General features: G+C 38.4%; 1 protein-coding gene across 6 annotated transcripts in view; it reads left to right on the forward strand.

Annotated features, from left to right (window-relative positions):
• Positions 1-12,744, forward strand: part of LOC133663648 (delta and Notch-like epidermal growth factor-related receptor) — a 130,755-nt gene extending 118,011 nt beyond the window's left edge. For all 6 annotated transcript variants that reach the window (XM_062068284.1, XM_062068287.1, XM_062068285.1 and 3 more), the window contains 3 exons: positions 5,624-5,755; positions 5,934-6,180; positions 8,670-12,744. In XM_062068284.1, coding sequence (XP_061924268.1) covers positions 5,624-5,755; positions 5,934-6,180; positions 8,670-8,781 — 491 coding nt within the window. In that variant the 3' untranslated portion in view covers positions 8,782-12,744. The remainder of the gene's footprint in view (positions 1-5,623; positions 5,756-5,933; positions 6,181-8,669) is intronic.
• The last annotated feature ends 4,166 nt before the right edge of the window (positions 12,745-16,910 follow it).

Here is a 16,910-nt window from a genome sequence, read left to right on the forward strand (position 1 = left end):
GAACACAAAGGACATTAAAGACATTAAAAGAGAAGAGCTGATGTAACCAGCCATTTTTATATACATACTTAGACTTAGACTAGACTTAGACTTAGACTAGACTCAGAGACTTAGACTAGACTTCCTTTTTATTGTCATTCAAATTTGAACTTTACAGTACAGATAAGAACGCAATTTTGTTGCATTAGCTCATGGTAGTGCAGGATAAAAAATCAATAAGGTGCAGATATAAATAAATAGATGACTGTACAGATAAATGTATTGCACTTTTGCATATGCATCCACGTTTATGGATGTATGTTATAATGTCTTTATATTCCAGCGAGTTAATCCATTTTGGGGGAGAATTGAGGGGATTTTTATGATGCGTTCAAGAGTCTTACGGCCTGAGGGAAGAAGCTGTTACAGAACCTGGAGGTTCTGCTACAGAGGCTGCGGAACCTCTTTCTAGAGTCCAGCAGTGAAAACAGTCCTTGGTGGGGGTGGGAGGAGTCTCTGCAGATTTTCTGAGCCCTGGTCAGTAGGGATGGGCGATACCACACTTTCAGGATTCGATACGATACCGATACTTTATCTTGCATTTTCATCGATACCGATACCGATACCAATAATTTCTTATGGGCAATTTTTTGTCAGTCAAAAATATTATTACTATTGTTATTATTTAAGACAAATCACAAGACAAATACAGACCATTTATACCACATTTATTATGGTCAATATATAATAAAAGTAAAATTAAAATAAATAACATAAATATGAAAAATAAATTAAATATTATATATAGTAATAACTATATATTATATATAATAATAATTAAATATTAGGGCTTTCCAATTAACAGTCAAATCCGAATTGCAAGAAGCTGCAGTTATTTTTTTAAAGTTTGTGATATAATTAGCAATTAATGAAATATGAAATAGGCTAATGTTTTTGAAATGTAAGAAATCATGTTACAGATTAAAACCAAAATCACATTCAATCATATATTCAAGATTTTCCCCTGTGTGGAAATTATTTGAATTTAGGATAATCATTTAAACAAAAATGTTCAGTAAACATTACTTAAAAAACAAAAAAACAATGCCTGTTTTAAGTCAACAATTGGACAACACTGGATATGCCTGGCTGCATCGCTGTCGGCTGGCTGTGTGTTGCACGTTGACGACGCTCATTCGCTGTCTCCTGTCACGTGACTGGGCCAGCTCTATACTCTGCCAGGTACAGGGGTGTCCCAGCACATAGTAAATTAAGTAAGTCATCAAAAACATCTGAAAGTGATGCTTGCACCCCCCCCACACGCCGTTTTTTGGTTTATATCGATACTTTTTTCAGAAAAGTGATGCCAAATGAGTAGCGTGTGAGTATCGATATATCGATACCACAGGATCGATACGCACATCCCTACTGGTCAGGCAGCTGCTTTTTGCGATCTCCTGGATAGGAGGAAGAGGAGTCCTGAAGGAGGAAGAGGAGTCCTGAGTCCTGATACAGCTGCAAAAGATAGATAGATACATAAATAGTACTTTATTGATTCCTTCAGGAGAGTTCCCTCAGGAAAATTAAAATTCCAGCAGCAGTGTACAAAATTGAGATTGAAAGTAAAACAAAGACAAAAACAAAAAACAACATATACACTGTGGTGGCCTCTGCTGTGTTCCACGCCATCTTCTGCTGGGGTCGGGGGAGCATGGCCAGAGACAGGAGCAGACCCAACAAAGCAACCAAGAGAGCCGACTCCACCCGAGGCCGCCCATGGATGAGCGAGGATCCGTCTAAGGAGACCGAGATCTCAGGCAAGACACTGTGAAGCTTGTCCGTGTCGGCGCTCAGCGCCAGCTCCGCAGCCCTGTCTCTTCATCCGCATCTCCTCCAGTCTCTCCAAACAGACTCTGGTGTGGCAGAGACCCAGCAGCTGGTCTCCATGGCCAAAAGGCTCCCGGGAGGCAGATCCAGAAGTTCACAAAAAAATCACAGCAGAAGTCACAAAAGTGCCACCCCTTGTCACACAGTCCCAAAGGGTGCCGAACCAAAAGGCAAAAAAATGAAGAAAAATAAAACAAATAACCCACATGAAAACAAGAGGGAAACATCAGGAACACAAAAGGATGATACAAGAGCACAGAGCTCCTGCCAACAGCAGCCACTACAGCGGCGCCATCTTGGGGAGAAAAAAAAAGAAAAAATACCACAAATATGTAGGGGTTAAAATAATTAGAATTTTAGACTCACAAGCGATGTTTGCGTTCCACCAGTGTTGCATAGGTGCAAAATAATTTGCCACCACTTTAATAGAAAACATCAGAAAACAGACTTTATATGTAACATTTGTTGACAAATGTGATGACTGTAACATTCTCGTTTGAGTTTGAGATGTTCTGATCGCAATTTTGAACTGATCAGCGAGCCCATCTGTGTGCAAGTGTTTACATGGCTAAAGATTGTACTCACGTGAAAGATTCCTTCAAAATGGACGCGCTCTCATTACTTGTAATAGACATGCAGGTGCTGCTTGGGTGCATGTCTTGCTAGAACACCGCTTTGGATTTGTCTAACTGCAGTGCAAAGCTGGTTCTGAAATACTAAACCTCACCAAACAAAATAAACAAAGTGTCTTCCACGTAGCGTTATCACTGGAGGACTTGAGCAGTGGTTCTCAAACATTTTTTCACCGAGTACCACCTCAGAAAATACTTGGCTCTCCAAGTACCACCAGAATGGCCAACATGAAAATACAGTAGCGTAGTAGGCCTAAGTGCTCATTAAAAACAAGGCAGTGGTTTTATTTACCAAGTATATTTAATATTTTGGACACTAACATTAAACACAGTTCAAACAGTAATGCTATCTTTGAATATAGGATAATTAAACACTGTACTTAAATAATTATTCAAATCTTTGGTGCACCACTAGATGGAGCCCGCGTACCACTAGTGGTACACGTACCAGAGTTTCAGAATATTTGGAATAGAGGGTAAGGAATGGCTAAGCATGCGACACACACATACACCAAATAGGACGACACAAGAGGCTAACTGCTAAAGCTTTAATGTAAAGTAGGGGTGATCAATCCAGAATGTCGATACTATCGATACCTCGTATAATATCACTATATAAATGATAATTAAGTGATTAGATCAATATTTTTCTTTTTTTTCTTTTTATTATTACAAAAATAACTTTTTGGTCGTTGTCTGGATACCGAAAGGCTTTGAGAGCAAAACCCAAATGATTTTTGCTGCTTTTGTTCAAGTTATTGTGCACTTGCCACTTTATTTTGTTAAAAGAATAGTATCTACCACAAATACTACACATTTAATACATCATCTGATTTACAACAATTTTAGCAAATGCCTAATATAATAAGTGTTATTGTGTTTATTGTATTTTCTGGACTATATTTTGGAAGAAGAAATTTTTTTTTCCATATATTAGCTGCACCAGACTATACTGTAAGTCACAAATATATAAATAAATGAAATATTTACACAAAATTTTTTTGTAAATGTTTATTTACATACCTTGATTGTTTCAAAACAGTGCTTGCAACACGGTAGTAAAACGGCTATTCAAACAAAACAAAACTCATCGTCATGGACCCACTAGCTGTGGAATCTAGCTCTCCAATCAGCAGACTCAATAAATCCACGGTGACGTTTTGGTAATTTTACTGAAGAATTTGTGAAACTGTAATAATACAAAAAGTATGTTAAAAGTACTAACACTGACACTTTTAAACGTGTTAGCATATTAGCTAAGGCCAAACACGCTAGCTGCATTACATTACGATAGCACGTAAAAATATGCTGAAAACACTGCTATCAGTATGGATTGTTTAAGTTGTATTGTAAAACTAACAAACATTGTTTGGAGTGATGAATGAATAAGCCGTACAGGTAGAAACTCTATTATTTACTAGTAGACGGAGCGGTTCTTGTACTTCCTGTTCAAGGCAGGAAACAGAAGGAAATACTGTAGACTTTCAACGCACAGCACCTGCAGTGAGTATATTCGTCCAAAAGATAGCACAAACAATAACACACCTTTTCCAGTCTATGTGTCGGTGTTACTACTAGGTAAAAATCCATAGATCAGCCTCACCTTTCTAACGGCTGCAGGTTTCAAGGAAAAGAGATATTATCGGCTGATAAATGCTTTAAAATGTAATATCGGAAATTATCGGTATCGGTTTCAAAATTATCGGTATCGGTTTCAAAAAGTAAAATGTATGACGTAGGGAGAAGTACAGAGCGCCAATAAACCTTTAAGGCACTGCCTTTGCGTGCCGGCCCAATCACATAATATCTACGGCTTTTCACACACACAAGTGAATGCAAGGCATACTTGGTCAACAGCCATACAGGTAACACTGAGGGTGGACGTATAAACAATTTTAACACTGTTACAAATATGGGCCACACTGTGAACCCACACCAAACAAGAATGACAAACACATTTCGGGAGAACATCCGCACCGTAACACAACATAAACACAACAGAACAAATACCCAGAACCCCTTGCAGCACTAACTCTTCCGGGACGCTACAATATACACCCCCCGCTACCCCCTATCCCCCCCACAGCAACCCCGCCCACCTCAACCTCCTCATGGTCTCTCAGGGAGAGCATGTCCCAAATTCCAAGCTGCTGTTTTGAGGCATGTTTAAAAAAAATAATGCACTTTGTGACATCAATAATAAAAAAATAAAAAAATTTAAAAAATGCCAACATGTCACTGCCATATATGGCAGTGACATGTTGGCATTTTTTTCCATAACTTGAGTTGATTTATTTTGGAAAACCTTTTTACATTGTTTAATGCATCCAGCGGGGCATCACAACAAAATTAGGCATACAAATGTGTTAATTCCACCACTGTATATATCGATATCGGTTTATATCGGAATCAGTAATTAAGAGTTGGACAATATCGGATATCGGCAAAAAAGCCACTATCGGACATCTCTAGTTCAAAGCTTACGAAAAAAGTAGCAGCTTTTTGTCCGGAATATACAGTACTTTAGTTAGTTGCTATGAAATATTTTTAGTTCTATAATCGGATCGGATCAGGATTGGAGTCCAAAAATGTTGATCGGGGCATACAAAAGGGTAAAATAATCCAATGTATTTCCAATGTATTGTATTTTTTTCTTTTCCTGAGCTGATAACAATGAAGTAAATATACTTCAAAATTATGTGGGCGTGACCAACAGTCCAAGTTGAATTTGGAGTAAAGTTGCAGTGCTTGAATAAAATTGCAAGGGTGTGAAGAAATGGCCGGGATTGACTGAATTTGTGTGAATTGGCGCGATCGCAACATTGCAAACGTCGGTAAAGGACTGACTGGTGTGCATTCTAAATCATGGCTCAGACTCGTCAGATAAATCAGCGTTTTGTAGGAAGCAGGACTGTTATATATAGCCGTCTGGCTGTGGATCAAGAGTGGTTTGACTACAGCCGCCATCAATAAAAACCTATTTATTGGTCAGGTTGAACACAGCAGTGCCATCCAGTGGCAGACTATTCTTAAGCAGACGATGTCGAGGAAGAAAACGATGCCACAGTTAAACGTACTTTCTTAGGAATAATAGACATGTAAACTTTACCTGTCAACCCATTCAGGGGGGCGGTGCGAGGTCGACATCAACGAGTGTGAGAGCAACCCTTGTCACCATGGAGGCACTTGTGTGGACCAATCACATGGCTTCACCTGTCACTGTCTGCCTGGGTGGGTGGGGCCTAACTGTGAGATCCGTAAGTCAGCCTGTCAAAATACTCATGTTCAAAACAAGCAGGAGGTAAACTGTGTGTGTGTGTGTGTGTGTGTGTGTGTGTGTGTGTGTGTGTGTGTGTGTGTGTGTGTGTGTGTGTGTGTGTGTGTGTGTGTGTGTGTGTGTGTGTGTGTGTGTGTGTGTGTGTGTGTGTTTTTCAGACCTGCAATGGAAGCCACAGCATTCGGAGGAAACTCTGACTAACATGCCCCGCCACTCCCTTTACATCATCATCGGAGCGTTGTGTGTGGCCTTCGTCCTCATGCTCATCATCCTCATCGTGGGCATCTGTCGCATCAGCCGCATCGAGTACCAGGGCTCGTCACGCCACGCCTACCAGGAGTTCTACAACTGCCGCAGCATCGACAGCGAGTTTAGCAACGCCATCGCTTCCATCCGCCACGCCAGGCCAGTGACTTCGCTTCACTTCCCATGCTAGGAGTCTTTGTAGGATCAAGTCAGTGCAGTTGGAATTTGGTGTCGGGCGTCTAGGATTGAATGCAATCAGTCGACGTCTGATTTGTTCCGATTAAAAAGCTATTTTTCCGATAGAAAAGACAAAGAGAAAACAGGAGTATATAAGCTAGCAAGTGCTGCTGTGCAAAAACCTCACCCACAATCCCTTAAAGGGGAACTGCAATATTTTGGGGAATGTTACCCATCGTTCACGATCCTTGTGTGAGACAAGAACACACACGTCTTTACCTTTACTGTGTATTCTAAAGAAGGATGTAGCGATAAACGGTATCAATGATAACTGCGGTAAAACTCCCGACGTAGTAGTAGTAGTAGTAGTAGTGCCTGTGAGGAGGCGTGGCCTGCGGAGCTGCAGCGAGGCGGGGTGTGCTCCGAGATTGGCGACAGGTGCATAGATGGCCCACCTCGGCGCAGTTGTCTGAAGGACGTGGTTGGTGAAGTCGGAGTTGAGGAGAGAGAGAGAACCTGAGAACGAACCCGAGCGCGAGCGAAAGCGAGACGGAGACGGAGACGCGGAAGGCTGAAAAGCAACCGGAAGAGCAAGACGGGCACGAAAGCAGAGAAGAAGGTTTATTGCAAAAGAAACAAAATCCCAAAATCGTCAAGCCTGTCATGTCCGTCATTGGTGGTCCAAGTACCCCGGAGGAGCGAGACCTCCACTGTGCCGTTTTAAACTAAAAATGGTCGAAAAACCCAGATTGATGACTGCACTTTGATAAACTCACAGACTGACTGGCGGCGGTTCGCTAGCTTAAATGCTAACATGAAAACAAGAGACATTAACGTATTTCTTCGGTAAAAAAAACGTCATACTGTCTAAGTAACAACCTACAAGCTGTGCTCTGTTAGAACAGAATGATCGTTCTATACTGAGAGGAATACAAGACAGGGGTGTTTTTATGGTGCGTTCAAGGACCCCTGAACAGAGTAGGACGCCACGAGGCCCGCCAGAAATAATAAATGATATTAATAATAGATTTTGTTACGCACTTTTCATTTAAATACATCTTAAAGTGCTACAGTACAGACAAATATTTACAACAATAAAAGGAAAATGCAAACAAAATTATGGCTGCTGTCCTTTCTTCAGTGGTGGTCTTACAAGACCCTCAGTTGCAAGTATCCATCCATTTACTACCACTTGTCCCTCTCGGTAAAACATAAAAATAACAGTTTCAGTCAGAGGTTTGCGTTGCATGATCAAACACTAGCCAAGGGCCAGGCGAATGCGGACGTAAATCTTTGCCAACGAAAGTTGTAATGGCTTCTCTTCTGTAATAAATCGGGTAATAATATTATGTTAGTAAGACCCTCACTTTATTTTGTTTTGCCCTGGAATACTCGTTGTTGGCAGCTAACATTAGCATACAGAACTACCGGGGCAGGGCGTGGGGGTGATGGAGAATCTATATCAGGGGTCCCCAAACTTTTGACTCTGGGGCCGCATTGGGTTAAAACAATTTGGCCGGGGGCCAGGCTGTATATATATATATATATATATGTTTATATATATATATATATATGTATATATATATACATATATATATATATTCCTTGCGCACTAATTGACTAAAAGAGCACGCACTTGCCGCTGATGATGTCACGTTATCGATGGGAAAATGCATTTTTAGACAATATGATTTGCCTGAGCGGCTAGGAGACACCAAGAGTAACAAGCAGTAGAAAATGGATTAGAAAGGACAGATTGAAAAAAAATATATATATATATTTTTTTTTATTTTTTTATTTTTTTTTAAATATGTCCTTTCTAAACTTGGGACTTCCCGCTGACTGTAGTTTGGGGACCCCTGATCTATATTATGCACTGTGAAACAATTTTGTTAAAAATGAAAATCAAATATTTTACATAGCGCTACTTGTTACGTAAACGTAAAATAAAGTAGTAAAAATGATCCGGATCAGTCCAAAAATATCATAATTTGTTACTGATCCCATTTCTGATATTTCCTACAGGTTTAATAAAAATGTGTCCATCATTTTCTAGCTATCTAAATCAGAATTAGAGAAACTGAGTGAAAGCGGTTTTCGGTCATCCAGTTTTTTTGTCTCTGCGGGTGTAGGCGAGACCGCATGCATACAGAGAAGCAGAGGCTCGCATTGAAAACATAAAGTAACGCTGTAAAAATGGAAAAAATCTCATAAATTGTTCCTTATCCTAGTTCTGACATTTCCTGAAAGTTTGACCTAAATCCGCCCATAACTCTTTGAGGTATGTTGCTAACTAACCAACAGACAGACCTTAACTCCTCCTAACGGTGGTAATTACTGTATAATCATCTTTGTCCAGAAGTGTTTCTTCCTTGGTCCATGTGCCACTCTTCTACAAAATGGATGGAAATAAGTCCTGTAAAATTGCCTCTGATTATGCAATATTGATTTTCTTTCTGTTTTCCTTTCAGATTTGGCAAGAAGTCCCGGCCTGCCATGTACGACGCCACTCCCATCAACTACGAAGACTACAGTCCGGATGACAAACCTTTGGTTACTCTAATAAAAACGAAGGATTTGTAAAACACAGCAACTCACCACATGTTGCACACATACACACACGCGTGTATTGGAAAGTCAGTCTGAATGTAGAATTAGAGAATACGAAAGCAAAGATCCCAAAATCCAATACAGGTGGTCCTCGTTTTTACATCGTTGGTTAAGAAAACGCGCTCCCATGAATTCATTAAAAAAGTATTTTGCGTCCGTAAGTACAAGACTGGTTTGTCTACACTGAGGAAGGAAAACATTGCTTATTAGTTCATTTTTTGCGCTTCATTGTGTCTCGTAGGTTATGTCTTTGATGGCAGTGCGCCAAAGAAAAGGAAAGTGTAAAAAAATGAAAGGCATAAAAAGGTATTGTGCTCGACTGTTGCGATTATTAAGGATGTAATTTTTGAGCATGTTAAATGACACCTAAGCAGCGTCACATTATTGGGATTGAGACTAAAAGATTGTTTGGGATCTTAAAAGGTAATAAAATAAGGGATGTTTTTTGCGGTTTTAGGCTAATTAGCAAAACTAAGGTTCAAGGTGGGGATGACAAAGCAGTTGGTTTGATTGATTGATTGAAACTTTTATTAGTAGATTGCACAGTACAGTACATATTCCGTACAATTGACCACTAAATGGTAACACCCGAATAAGTTTTTCAACTTGTTTAAGTCGGGGTCCACGTTAATCAATTCATGGTAATTGTTGGTAATAGTTCGGATTATTGAAAGTGTAAAAATGTACATAAGGAATCGTTCTCTTTTTTTTGTAGGCGTATCTTACAACAGTCGATTATTCCACAATTCCATTTGGAGAAGGCGACTGTCAACCTCACAGTCAAATCTTCGGACGTTGAACCCGACCAGTCGGCTCAGTCAACAAATGTCTCTCACTGCCCCCCTCTGGCAACAGTGCGGAAACCTTGACCTTCTTTTAGATACAGTGGAACCTCGATTTACAAATTTAGTTGGTTCTTGAACAGGGTTCGTAAATTAAAAAAGTTTGTATATTGAAGCAAATTTCTCCATCGGAAACAATGTAAACATGAAAAGTAGTATTTTAGTAAAATATTGTACACTGTAGACAATATAAAGTGCTTGACATTACTGTATATCAAACAAACATAACATGGAGGTGATGAATCAACTACCTATGTGATGACACAGTCAAAACAACAACAACTAGCTGAAATGTCGCCGTGCCAAAATCACACACACACACTGTCACTAGCTTTGTGGTGCACTCTACCAGCCAGGTTGCTACAATGATTAGGACTTAAATAAAACAATCAACTTTAGCTTGTCAGTCAATCTTCTTTGCGTGCAGAAGAAGGGAGAGGGAGGCAGTGTTGACAACGCTGTGGATACTTTCTGAACGTTTCAATCAACGCGTCACTTGCCCATTGCTTTCTTTGGACTCATATTAAGCTAGAAAAAAACAGACAAATGTTGGAAAAAGGCTAAAAATAACAGAACTTGTGCTGACTGAATGAACACTGGAGATCGTTCAATGGCTGAAACATGACTGAGCATTTAATGGAAGCTGCTTCTATAACCCAATCATGGCACCCACCTGTTCCCAACCAGCCCGTTCACCTGTGGGATGCTCCAAATAAGTGTTTGATGAGCATTCCTCAACTATCTCAGTCATTTTTGCCACCTGTGCCAGCATCCCTGAAACATGTTGCAGGCAACATTCGTAGACCCAGACAAGGTCCGTACACCAAAGCGTATTTTTATCCGGTCTGTGGTTCGTAAATTGAAAAGTTTGTACAATAAGTGTTTCTTAAATCGAGGTTCTGCCGTAGTCAAGTTTGGTTGTCTTAATGCCCCAACTGGCCCCAACAGGAGACAATACGAGGACCTAGCTGAACTATCCGATCTCTACATTGTTTATCAGAGTGTTTTAGCCTTTTTGAGTTGCAAAAAGTCGCAAAGGAGATCTACTTGGGGCGGTATAGCTCGGTTGGTAGAGTGGCCGTCCCAGCAACTTGAGGGTTCCAGGTTCGATCCCCGCTTCTGCCAACCTAGTCACTGCCGTCGTGTCCTTGGGCAAGACACTTTACCCACCTACTACTAAGTGCCACCCACGCTGGTTTAAAAATGTAACTTAGATATTGGGTTTCACTATGTAAAGCGCTTTGAGTCACTAGAGAAAAGCGCTATAGAAATATAATTCACTTCACTTCACTGCTTATGTGGATCCTCGTTAGCTGGGCTCCTGCTAGCATACAAAAACATTTTGCCCATAGTTGGCAAAATCTACCAAATCTGACTCGACCATGAAAATCCTTATCAAAGACAGTCCTACTCTTTCTTACTGTTTCATTTATACCTTAAACGTGGAGTTTTATTGTATTTCATATCCCTCCCTACTAGTCTCTGTACAGTGTGACTGACCAAAGTCTTTATTTCGGAAAGAGTTCCGACTAGAGATGTCCGATAATATCGGCCTGCCTATATTATCGGCCGATAAATGCTTTAAAATGTAATATCCGAAATTATCGGTATCGTTTTTTTTAATTATCGGTATCGTTTTTTTGGTTTTTTTTTTTAAATTAAACAACATAAAAAACACAAGATACACTTACAATTAGTGCACCAACCCACAAAACCTCCCTCCCCCATTTACACTCATTCACACAAAAGGGTTGTTTTTTTCTGTTATTAATATTCTGGTTCCTACATTATATATCAATACAGTCTGCAAGGGATACAGTCCGTAAGCACACATGATTGTGCGTGCTGCTGGTCCACTAATAGTACTAACCTTTAACAGTTAATTTTACTCATTTTCATTAATTACTAGTTTCTATGTAACTGTTTTTATATTGTTTTACTTTATTTTTTATTCAAGAACATTTTTTTAATTGATTTATCTTATTTTATTATTTTTTTTAAAAAGGACCTTATCTTCACCATACCTGGTTGTCCAAATTAGGCATAATAATGTGTTAATTCCACGACTGTATATATCGGTATCGGTTGATATCGGTATCGGTAATTAAGAGTTGGACAATATCGGATATCGGCAAAAAAGCCATTATCGGACATCCCTAGTTCCGACTTACACTAAAACTCGCGTCGTTGATGACTGAACTCGTTCAAAAAGCCGAGGACCACCTGTATGTCTGTTGGTTCAACGAACAAATACGGAGGATCTATTTTCCTGTCGACGTTCACGCTTTTAAAGCTTTATTGTAGCATAAGAGCAGCAAGTTACGGACGAAGTACCATCAGTACCAGTAATCTGCGGGCACGGTTAGAGTGACGATTAGTCTGCACCCAACTGTCTGTCTTCAGTCGGGGCCTGCAACTCAGGAGCCCGATTTGTTAAAAAAAAAACAATCAGACACAGCTGACAAGTCAGCACAGTTGTTGTAGAAATAGTTGTCACTGCGTACGCTGTATATTTTTCTATTTTAACTCGATCCTGCAGTAGGTTGCCTTACTTCATGCATGGTTAGATTTGATGTTGTCGCTGTAATATTTGGAGATCCTTTTCTTGGTGGCTATTTTTTCCCCTGCAGATGTATTATTACTCTGTCCAGATTGTGCCAAATATTCTGTTGTGGTAAGTACAGTAGAACACACGTGGAAGACTATTAGTCACGCGGAACCTTGTTTTCTGCCTTTTTAGTAAATACTTACTGTCTTTGTTCTTTAAATGCAAGTTTCTCATTGGTGTATGAATCGTATAGAATGTACTATATTGCCACTTTATGTGTTTAAGTCAAACTTAGGCTAGAACGGGGGTGTCCAAAGTGTGGCCTGTAGCTATTTTAAAAAAAAAACACACATTAAAAAGTGGAATTTAAGAACAAACAGGTGTAATGCAACAAGAACGTATTGACACTAATAACTAGGGCTGTCAAACGGTTTAAATATTTAAGCGTGAGTAATCGCAGTTTGTTCATAGTTAACTCAAAATTAATCGCAGATAGATACACTACCGTTCAAAAGTTTGGGGTCACATAGAAATGTCCTTATTTTTGAAGGAAAAGCACTGTACTTTTCAATGAAGATAACTTTAGACTAGTCTTAACTTTAAAGAAATACACTCTATACATTGCTAATGTGGTAAATGACTATTTTAGCTGCAAATGTCTGGTTTTTGGTGCAATATCTACATAGGTGTAGAGAGGCCCATTTCCAGAAACTATCACTCCAGTGTTCTAATGGTACAATGTGTTTGCTCATTGGCTCAGAAGGCTAATTGATGATTAGAAAACCCTTGTGCAATCATGTTCACACATCTGAAAACAGTTTAGCTCGTTACAGAAGCTACAAAACTGACCTTCCTTTGAGCAGATTGAGTTTCTGGAGCATCACATTTGTGGGGTCAATTAAACGCTCAAAATGGCCAGAAAAAGAGAACTTTCATCTGAAACTCGACACTCTATTCTTGTTCTTAGAAATGAAGGCTATTCCACAAAATTGTTTGGGTGACCCCAAACTTTTGAACGGTAGTGTATACTTTTTCATCATTAATAAGTGTACCCTTGGCCACAGGTGTCAAACTCAAGGCCCGGGAGCCAGATCTCGCACGCCACATAATTTTATGTGGTCAGCCAAAGCCTGGAAATAGTACTTAAAAATGAAAAACAAAAAGAAAAAAAGATTATAAATAATTTCAAAATGTTATATATATATATATACACACTACCGTTCAAAAGTTTGGGGTCACCCAAACAATTTTGTGGAATAGCCTTCATTTCTAAGAACAAGAATAGACTGTCGAGTTTCAGATGAAAGTTCTCTTTTTCTGGCCATTTTGAGCGTTTAATTGACCCCACAAATGTGATGCTCCAGAAACTCAATCTTCTCAAAGGAAGGTCAGTTTTGTAGCTTCTGTAACGAGCTAAACTGTTTTCAGATGTGTGAACATGATTGCACAAGGGTTTTCTAATCATCAATTAGCCTTCTGAGCCAATGAGCAAACACATTGTACCATTAGAACACTGGAGTGATAGTTGCTGGAAATGGGCCTCTATACACCTATGTAGATATTGCACCAAAAACCAGACATTTGCAGCTAGAATAGTCATTTACCACATTAGCAATGTATAGAGTGTATTTCTTTAAAGTTAAGACTAGTTTAAAGTTATCTTCATTGAAAAGTACAGTGCTTTTCCTTCAAAAAAATAAGGACATTTCAATGTGACCCCAAACTTTTAAACGGTAGTGTATATATATATTTAATATTCAAAAAAATTCATAAATTAATACAAAATAAATACATTACTTCATCTTTCTAACTAAATATATTTGTTCTATCAATTTTGACATGATGAACCCACCTCTCTACCTCTCACCCAAGATCCACCCAGGAATGGGGCCATATGAATCCCTTCCCTGATTGAGTTGGTTGATTGAAACTTTTATTAGTAGATTGCACAGTACAGTACATATTCCGTACAATTGACCACTAAATGGTAACACCCGAATAAGTTTTTCAACTTGTTTAAGTCGGGGTCCACGTTAATCAATTCATGGTCGTGGTCCCTTTAACATTTTATTGATTTAACGTTGACCAACATTTCATTTTCTAGTGAGCGGCCCTCAGTGGAAACATTTTGGACACCCCCGGGCTAAAGACTAGGTGTGATTATAATCAGGGGCGCCATAAAGCCTGGCTGACAGAGGCTCCCAAAAACAGGTTTGTGGTGGGCATTTTGTTTTAACGGGGCCTAGAGTGTGCCCCTGATTATAATAAAGGTAGTTTTATTCGGTGTTTCCGTTCTACACTAACTCACTTGGAGTATCGTTACAGAATAGTTCCTGTGCTGGAATGACCAATAAAGACTGATTATTACGTAACATCTGTGTTAAATAATGTCAAGATTAAAGTGAAACATGTCGGTCGAAAGCTGGTGTCTTGTTTGAACCAAGTGGATGATTTCCAAACACTTTGACTATCACTTTTTGTCTGCAGGTGGTAGACTGAGCGGTGTGGGAAGGCCCTTTTATGGAGTGTTGGTAATGGGAGCAGCCTCAGTGACCTCAGGCTTTATCCAGATGTTCCCTGTGTAAACATGGCTCCACACAGACGGGGACTGCGTGCAGACGCATGTCGCACACGACAATTACAGACACGTCCATGTCCGCACACACTCGCTGCAGTCTGGTATCTCACGGCTCGGACTTGAGCTTATGGTCAGAGCGGAAGGGGACTCGTTTTTACACAACTGTTATTTAGATGTGGGTTTTAGCAGCGCATAAACTTTCTGTGCCAGGGGTCTTCAACATTTTCCAGGGCTAGGACCCCCAAACTGATAGAAAAAAGGAGCGGGGGCCCCCTACTTAAATGTCTTGTATGAAAATATGATAGTTTTTTTTACATTAAACTGCTCCTACAGTTACCTTGTTATTGTGCAATACTAACAATATTCAAATAATAACAGTATTGCGCCGCTAATAGCTCGCTGGCAACTAAAACGTTAAACGCTAGCTGGACACTAGAAGAAAAAAAAAAGTTTTCATAATACAGACAAAAATTAACATCCATAATTGTAAAAACAACAACATGACTGTTGTTGACGCGCCCCAGGTGTGTACAAGACTCTATTAAGGCGACAGTTTTCAGTGAATAAAAATCGGCAACCAACATATTTGTGTTTAAAAAAAATCAGTGTAGAGAAATGAGTGTATAAAAATTCTGTGTAAAAAAAATGTGTTTTTGGAAAAGATTCCATTTAAAAAAACTGCAAATATAAATTCAATGCAGACATATATGTTGCTTTAAAAATTAATACTGACTTTTAATAAGTTAAGACTGAAGCACCTCCTTGGCTGGTTCTAAGACAGAATCAGTCACTTCAGTCTTAATTTATCGGAAGTATTAAGTTTTGAAGCAACAAATATTTCAGCACCGATTTTTTTATACTGAATTTTTTTCTGCAATTAATTTTTTTACACTTAATTTTCATACAATTATTTTTTTTACACTAAAATTTAGCACACTGTTTTTAAACATGCGTTTTACTCGAAATTTTTTATATAATGAACTTGTCAGCATTATTTGAAATATTCAGTTCTTAAAATTCAAATGTAAAAAAAATACACTTACATAAATTCTAAGTAAAAAAAAAAGTTTTCATAAAACAGACATGAATTAACATCCATAATTGTCAAAACAACAACATGACTTGTTGACGCGCCCCAGGTGTGTACAAGATAGCTATTAAGGCAACAGTTTTCAGTGAATAAAAATCGGCAAGCAACATTTGTATGTTTAAAAAAAATCAGTGTATAAAAATTTAGTGTAAAAAAAATTCTGTGTGAAAAAATTTGGTGCACAACATTTTTTTGTAAAAACTTCAGTAGAAAAAAACTGCAAATATAAATTCAATGCAGAAATATTTGTTGTTTTAAAAATTAATACTGACTTATAATAAATTAAGACTGAAGCACGTCCTTTGCTGGTTCTAAGACAGAATCAGTCACTTCAGTCTTAGTTTATCGCAAGTATTAAGTTTTGAAGCAACAAATACTTCGGCACCGATTTTTTTATACTGAATTTTTTTCTGCAATTAATTTTTTTACACTTAATTTTTATACAATATTTTTTTCTACATTAAAATTTAGCACACTCTGTTTTTAAACTCGAATTTTTTTATATAATGAAATTGCCAGCATTATTTGAAATATTCAGTTCTCAAAATTCAAACGTAAAAAAATTCACTTACATAAATTCTAAGTAAAAAAAAAAAGTTTTCATAATACAGACACAAATTAACATCTATGATTGTCAAAACAACAACATGACTGTTGTTGACGCCCTCCAGGTGTGTACAAGACAGCTATTAAGGTGAGTTTTTAGTGAATAAAAATTGGCAGGCAACATTTGTGTGTTTAAAAAATATCAGTGTAGAGAAATGAGTGTATAAAAATTGAGTGGAAAAAAAATTTGGTCCACAAAATTTTTTTGTAAAAAATTCCGTGGAAAAAAACTTTGTAAATATAAATTCAATGCAGAAGTATTTGTTGTTTTAAAACTTAATATTGACTTTTAATAAATGAAGACTGAAGCAGCTCCTTCGCTGGTTCTAAGACAGGATTTATCACTTCCGTCTTAATTTATCGGAAGTATTAAGTTTTGAAGCAACAATTATTTCAGCACCGATTTTTCATACACTGATTTTTTATACAGATTTTTTT

The sequence above is a fragment of the Entelurus aequoreus genome, linkage group LG13 (genome assembly GCF_033978785.1).
Source record: "Entelurus aequoreus isolate RoL-2023_Sb linkage group LG13, RoL_Eaeq_v1.1, whole genome shotgun sequence".
NCBI classification, from domain to species: Eukaryota; Metazoa; Chordata; class Actinopteri; order Syngnathiformes; family Syngnathidae; genus Entelurus; species Entelurus aequoreus.